The sequence below is a fragment of the Charadrius vociferus genome, unplaced genomic scaffold (assembly GCF_000708025.1).
Source record: "Charadrius vociferus isolate BGI_N301 unplaced genomic scaffold, ASM70802v2 scaffold363, whole genome shotgun sequence".
NCBI classification, from domain to species: Eukaryota; Metazoa; Chordata; class Aves; order Charadriiformes; family Charadriidae; genus Charadrius; species Charadrius vociferus.
In genome coordinates this window covers 1820069-1827864 of record NW_009647942.1, presented here as the reverse complement: position 1 = coordinate 1827864, position 7796 = coordinate 1820069, and the positions used below count along the sequence as shown (strand labels likewise).

The following is a 7796-nucleotide window of genomic DNA, read 5'->3' as shown; positions in this document are numbered from 1 at the left end:
ATTTTTTCAAACAGTGCATTTGATACTTAAGGACTTCAAAAAAGTTGCAGTAAAATGTCTGTTTATTCTATCTTCAGAACAAGTTCATAGGCACTTGGATCAACATGAAGTGAAATACTTGCAATTTGCTTTCCGCTGGATGAATAACTTGCTGATGAGAGAAGTCCCTTTACGCTGTACCATCAGGTTATGGGACACATATCAAGTAAGTACTTTTTTAAACCTCTGTAACTCTGACAGTGCATTTTGGACACGCCAGTGTGTTTGTGTTTGTTTTTTCTTGAACCTTTTGTTTTAGTGTCATCTGAGAATCGTCGTAATAAGAGAAAAAGCTTTCAGTGATCATTACCACTTAGAAACATTTTATGTCTTCAGTCTTCTTGCCCTTCAAAACCAAGCATTTGTTGTCATGGTAATTTGTAGTAGGAAAATGAACACTCACTCAAAGCATGGGTTAGTGTCAGTACTCCCTTCTGTCTCTTCAGAGAAGCAAAACATTGAATTGTGCTTAATCAATGCCCTCCATCGATTCTGAATTGCAGGCTGCTTACTGCCTGTATGCCTAACTACTCAATCCATTGCTAGCTTCCAGTCTCCAGTTCTCAGCATTCATCCTTCTGTCATGTTTTCTGTCTTACTGTTTGTCCAGACAAAACTCCTTATGTTACTGACCTCTAGGTGAGGTAATTATTTTTTCTCAATAATTTATTGCCTGACTGTCAAGTGAAGGAATTGATACCAGAGAAAAGTTGTTTACCCGTTCTTAGTTCTGTTACTTGACGTTCCAGTAGTTTCTGGTTGCAACTGCTAACTGTGTATTTGAACAATAAGCTCTTATCTACTCTTTGTTGTTGAAGTTAATGGGGGGGAAAGAAATGGAAAAAAAATATTATAAATTCCGTAAGAATTTTCAACTGATTTAGTTTAGTAAATATGGGAATAACTTGAAATTTATAACGTCTCGTAAAGAGACATAACATCTTTAAATTTCAGTGTATTTACATCTGCTCATTATGCAGCATTGCTTAGTTAGTTTCATAGACTTTAATGCCAGAATGTCCACTTAGACTGTATATTCAAAACTCTAATAGAGGGTTAAGTATTGTTTGCTATTCATTTAATGAGTCCAGTAAGTTGTTCTAGTGAAGTGTGTTATATAGAACGGTGTGTAAATCTGATAAGAAAATGTTAGGAAATGAGGGATCTATCACTTCTACTGTTAATCTGTCCTAAGAGGTGGTATCCTTGCAGGTTTTATTTCCTTGTTCCTCTTCAACAAATTTCTGAATTGGATTTGGCTATTGCGTTTACCTGGGGTCCTGTTACATCTCCTTTGTCTCGTTGCTCATTTTAATATCTGTTATTACCTGGCATTTTCTCCCAGTGGAAAATATTTAATCTTTATAAGATCTTGCTGATAAACTGAAAGATTGAGCTATTTAAATGTTTCACTGTAGCTAATTTCTCTCATTTTGAATAATTTTTGTTGCTATTGCTGCAGCATTTCTAACTCCTGAAGGTTTTTTACCATGCTAACTTTAGCACTGCATTTGGTATTTGGTGATTAGTGTCATCAGTGTGCTAAAATGATGTAACAGCTATTCCTTAATCCAGCCAACCATGCATATGTATCCAAGGAGTAGCAGTTTTTGCCCAAACTTCACTTTGAACTCATCTGTGAGCTGTAATTCTACGATAATGTTGAGAAATTTCTTTTGAAGACCGAGCACATGGTTATTTCTCAAACTAACTGCTGCCATGCTGAAAGGAGAGCATTTCTCATTGCTGGTCCGTAGCCACCTGTCAGGTTATGCTTCAATGGGATCTTTATTCATAATAAGTGGTTCTGATTATTTAATTTCAGTTTTGAGCGAATTCTATTGTATTACAGTAATTGTCTGTAATATTTAAAAGCTTAATACTTATCTATTTATGTGGGATTTCCAAGTGTATCTTTTAAGTGAAAGTTTCTTATACCTAAATACCGAGATGGCATTCTTATACCTTAGTGGGATTATTTTTGTATATTAAACATGCCTAAGGAGTAATTCTGTGTTTTGACTCAGCAGGTGCAGATCTGTGCTGTTTTCTGGGTTTTGTTATTTAGCAGACTTCCTGTGTTGGTGCATAGTGTATTTAAAACCAGTAAGGATATCTTAACATAGACAGTCACCTATATTGCCAACCGTTTTTATGAAACAACCTCAAGCAACTCCACAAGTTGCTAATCAGATTTCAGTTGTGCTTATAGCAAATTTATTATCAACCTATAATATGCATTTGTCAACCTGATAATATGGATAATAAATGCAGTGAACTGACAAGAAACGGTAAAGTTTGTGCAAAGTTCTTGCTAAAGTGTTAAGCAATAACATTATAGATTTTTACACAAATAACTTGTTACTAAGCCATTCCATTGATATGATTTCTAACTTAATCATTTACAACTGTATCAGCAGTGCTGCTTTCCAAATGGAAAACACACTCTATAGGTGGAATTTCTTCCATTAGTTTTATCTTCTGATTCATATTTTTAACTGTAAACCTGCTATAGGCCAAAATGTCATTTAAAGATACATTGGTAAAGAAGTTTTTTCAGGGGGTCTAGCTATGGTTGGACCTGTGATGTTGGATTTGAAAGAGAAATGTAAAATTAGTAAAGGCAAAAATATAATAGAGGATCTTATTTTTGAAAGAAATTTAGCTTTCCAGATACAGATAAAAGGACCAATCCTACTAATAATTTTAAGGGCCTGGATAGATGTTTAACTGCTGTTCTCACTGTACTTAACGTCTGATGATGCTGTTATCAGGCTTGCTTTTGCTACCTCATGTGTCCTAAAGCATGGGGATTAGATTTCCACACCTATACCTTCTATTTTAGCAGCTACTTAGGATGTGCATGTACTGACTTCTTCACCCCGATATTCTTGAACTGCTGTGAACAGAAATGCCTTTAACTGCAGTATTAGTTCAGAGTGAAGATAAATTCATCATGTTCCAATGTAGTATTAGCCACGGCATGGACTGCAGGCATCCTTACACTGCTGATGTGAGGGCTTTTGCTCAGACTCTAACATATGGCTCTCGGGAAGGGATGGGGCATTTCCCAGGGCACTGTTTACAGGCAACTCTACTCTCAGTGTGTGACATGATTCAGGAGCGGTGCCAGAGGAGGGTCAGGGTAGGTGGCACAGTCAGATTCCTTCATGTGGAAGGAATGGTAAGACATGTAGGACTGTTGTATTCTTTCATGTCAGCACCAGGACTGCGCTCTGGCTCCCTCATTTCCTGCAGAAATCAAGGGTGGTGGTGGATGGATTAGAGAAGGATCCTGCTGCTGATGGATTCACAGAAAAAAATATTGTGTCTATTTTGTCTTTCCCTCTCCCCATCAAAGCTGAAATACTACCTTGTCTCACTGAGATGCAAGTTTTCCTCTGTTTGCAGTGGAAAGATAAATATTGTGCTGTCTCCAGCTTAAATTCCAGATTGGTCATTCTCAGAGCAGGCCCCATTTTCTCATGAACTGCAGCGGGGGGGTTTCAGGGGAATGACAGCACACTTAAATAGTCTGCTGTTACGTATTTCCTAGCACAATATATAACTGTTGTCAGGAGTTGTTAGAACCACATTCTGGATCTCAAAATTTGTTGCAATTCTTCCATTGCCTTCAGTGAGAATAGGATTGCACACTTAAATGATGTCCATCTCTGTCTCGGTATGTATGGTTGCAAGGGTGTACTCTAACTGGTGTCAGATATTCTGTCTAGTTTAATTTAGGATTCATCAGTCATTTGTTAGGCTCTGCGAAGTAAATCATTGAACATATAATCCAAAATATCTGTACCTGAGCTAGTTAAAGTTGAGGGGAAGAGAAATATGGAAGGGTTCCCAAATCCTCACTTCAGTAAATACTCTGGTATTCTGTAACTGTATGTATGAAATCCACTAAAATACAGAAGGCCAACAGCATCCTGGCTTGTATTGGGAATAGTGTGGCTAGCAGGACTAGGGAAGTGATTGTCCTCTGTGCTCAGCACTGGTGAGGCCACACCTCAAGTTCTGTGTTCAGATTTGGGCCCCTCTCTACAGGAGGGACATTGAGGTGTTGGAGTGTGTCCAGAGAAGGGCAACAAAGCTGGTGAGGGGTTCTGGAGCACATGTCTTATGAGGAGCAGCTGAGGAAACTGGGGTGGTTTAGCCTGGAGAAAAGGAGGCTGAGGGGAGACCTTGTCTCTCTCTACAACTACCTGAAAGGTTGTAGTGAGGTGGGAGTCAGTCTCTTCTCCCAAATAAAAAGTGATAAGACAAGAGAAAACAGCCTCAAGTTGTGCCAGGGGAGGTTTAGATTGGATATTAGAAAAAAATTCTTCATTGAAAGTGTTGTGAAGCATTGGAATAGGCTGCCCACGGAAGTGGTGGTGTTGCCATCCCTGGTGGTATTTAAAAGATGTGTAGACGCGGTGCTTAGGGACATGGTTTAGTGCTGGTTTTGGCAGTGTTAGGTTAATGGTTGGACTTGATGACCTTCAAGTTCCCTTCCAACGTAGACAATTCTATGATACTATATCACTGTCTGCTGTAGCAGAACTTTGTAAAGTAGAAAAATTAAAGACAGTACGCATCTTGCTTACAAAGGATATGTTGTGAGAAATTCTTAGCCGTAAATATTTAATTTGGTTTATTCTTTAACCTGAATTGCACTTTAGTGAGAGTGAATTATCCCACTTTTTCACTTGATTTGGTCTTTGCTATTTGTTTTTTAAAGGTAAATGCTGTAAATACCTTGTAAATTCTTTCAAAATAGATATTGCTTGTTAAGTTACACTGAAGACACTCAAATCTTAAATCTGCAGAACTGATTAATATGAATGTTCATAGACTTTTTCAAATGTGAAAGATCCCACAAACCAAAACAGTGTAACATAACACCTGTTTTATCTTTTTGGTCTCTCTTGTCTTTTTATCTTACATTTTGTCATCTTTTTTGGCATAAAGGATTGGTAAAATGAGATAGCATGATGGCTGAATTATTCAGCATATATAAGTGTTTAACATATTTATATGGACTTATGAAATGCAAATTAGTTTTATATTTGTTGCTTGCCAGAGAGGCATTTTGACACTAATTTAAAGATTGATTTGTCTATTTGAACCTGACTTCTGTTGTCTTCTAACTCTGACTTAAAAGATTCAACATATTGTATTAGAAATGGTGGGGATATCTCCATGCTCAGCGTTTGTGGTGTTCTACTCTAGGTAAATATTTTAAATGGTTACCATGAAAACCTCAGAAGGTATCCTTCCTTCAATTTAAGAGATTTTATTGAAGTTTGCATCAAGTTTTTATTTTGGTTTATTTTATTTCTTGAAATGTGTGTTGTCCTTGAGGCACTTTTAAGATCTGCTGTGTTTATGTAGCTGCGTGCTTCTCTGTTGCGGGAGGAGGAAGCAATGCCATTACAGTGATGGCATCCGTTCTAAACTCTTCATCCTTGACTAGAAATGGCAATATAGGTTTTGAAAGTCAGTGGTTGCATACCAATACTCAGTATTTTTAAACTCCTTAAATATTGAGTTCAAAACTACATTTGATTTCTGGGCAGTTTGGAGCTGGAAGGAAGTCTTTAACAATGCCATCAACTCATCCTGATACAAGATAATATGGTGTTATACTGACTGTTGTTTTAAATAGGATAAGAATTTTTGTTGGCATATGAGTACTTAATTTTATTTACTTTTCAGGTAGAATGGAGTGCATGTATTTTTCATTACAGTGTTTTCCTTCTGATCTGATGTTCGTACATAAATTACCTTTTTGTGGTGTCTTTTTTTGCAGTGATTTCTCTGTGTAAGTAACTGTGTAGTAGTACATAATTTGCAGAAGAGACACTGACACAAGCTCCGTGGCTAAAACTTGCTCAGTTAAAAAAAAAAAAAAATGTAGCAGCTATGTATATTAGTTTTCACTTTTAAATACATGGTGGCAAGCACCAGGTGAATGTTTAGAGTTCAAGTGTACAGCCTAGTATTTTCTCCTGCCAGGAAGCCTTTGTGTTTAGTAGTGCCTAGCTGACTGCTGTATTGCTCGCTCCCCAGTAGGCTGATGTAGTTGCAATTAGTGGCACACGCAGACTCTTAGGATACACTGCAAAACAGGCAGGTGTGATAGGTATTGTTTACAGTGCCCTGGTGTCCTACTTTACAGCTTTACCCTATTCTCGTGTGAGGAAAACTTCAGTGTTACCAAGGTATCTTAAGGCTGACCACAGAAAAGAAATGCAAATTAAAGAATATAATCCTACCACATAAAATACAGAACAGAAATTTACGGAAGGTATAAGCAAAAGCCAACACTGATAGAATTTGACAATACTGGTAAGTTGATTTACTGTCTCACTGCTGAAATAGGGTTTTTTTTTCCCTAGTTCCTGTTACCTCCTACTCCTTGGCAGTATCTTAGTTTTCTTCAGATTAGCCCAGTGAGGGGGCTGGTAGTACCACAGCCAGTGCAAGGGAGAGCGGATGAGAGAGCAGAGCTGTGATTTGAACCCTGAAGTTAAAACAGAATGATTGCTTGTCCTTTTCCAGCTTATTTGCTGTCTTTTCCTAAGATTTTCTTTCTTGGTAGATAGTACGTTTCTCAGGTTGTATCTGTTAGGCAAACTTCAATAGAGAGCACTTATTGCTGGTGGAACCTACTGGCTTATGCCTCTCTTCCTGAAGTCCTGCAGGTGGGTCCAGAAAAATGAAATTTAATCTTTCTTCTTCATCCAGGAGAGTGATGCTTCCTTTGCTCAAAATAAACATTTTTTCATTTTTGTGGAAAATATAAATGCGTCTTTATTACACCAAATATTATCACAAGTAGTTGACAAACAATTTCTATCCTTTCTTTCTTCAAGGAGGGATGAAGTTTATTTTCCCTCTCTTTGACTTAGCGTTCATGTTTTATTGTCCAATATCTCATGTTGGACCTCGTATACTCTATTGACCAGTATGCTAACAGACATCTTTGTTTCCCAGTTGTTTGTTGGTATTATTTATGTAGCTCATTACTAGCTTTTGATCAAGGGGTTTTTGTTTAAAAGTAGGTATGTAATGTTATATTTTAATAAACAACATTGGTATGATTTTCCAGAAGTGCCAAGGAGCCAAAAATCTTACTGAAGCTCATGAAAAACTGCAGAAGCACAGGTCTTCTCTTTATTCAAATGGAAAAGTAGAGGTCTAATTGTAGGGACGTATTAAAATAAAAGTTTGGTTACAGAAATTGTAACACTACCACCTCCCACCAAAAAAGAAAAAAGGGAGAAAAGCAGGGGGGAAGGGGTTACATATAGTAGTGTTATTTGTCTGTCCATCAGTCATTGAAATTTAAGAAATGTTCAAAAATACAGTTACAGTTTTTTTCCTGTGTTTCCATTTTTTACGTAGACTCGATCAGAAATTTTCATTCCCTGAACATGAGAATGATTTAAGTCTGTTTTTCAGTAGAGTTGTCTTGTGATTAGTATTTATTTAAAAAAAAAAAAAAATCAATTAAAGTTGAAACAGGAGTGCATTTCTCAACAGACACTGGAGAATCTGTATAAGAAATATATTATTACTACTCTGGTCTCAATCAAAGCCTTTAAGCCACCTGAGACAAGAGACTCAAAATACATCTACTGAAAGCAGATTTAATTTTTCGTGGCCAGAAATGTTTTTCTTTTTACGGCAATTCTAACATATCTTTTTCCATATTGAGTCTGTGCTATTAAGTAGACAATTGTTCTCATCCTTTTCTTCAG

The 7796-nt window shown here is 37.0% G+C and overlaps 1 protein-coding gene across 1 annotated transcript in view; it reads left to right on the top strand.

Annotated features, from left to right (window-relative positions):
- Positions 1-7796, top strand: part of TBC1D22A (TBC1 domain family, member 22A) — a gene marked incomplete at its 5' end in the record, with an annotated part of 176622 nt that overhangs the window by 96191 nt on the left and 72635 nt on the right. Inside the window, one exon of the mRNA XM_009883220.1 lies at positions 78-205. Coding sequence (XP_009881522.1) covers positions 78-205 — 128 coding nt within the window. The remainder of the gene's footprint in view (positions 1-77; positions 206-7796) is intronic.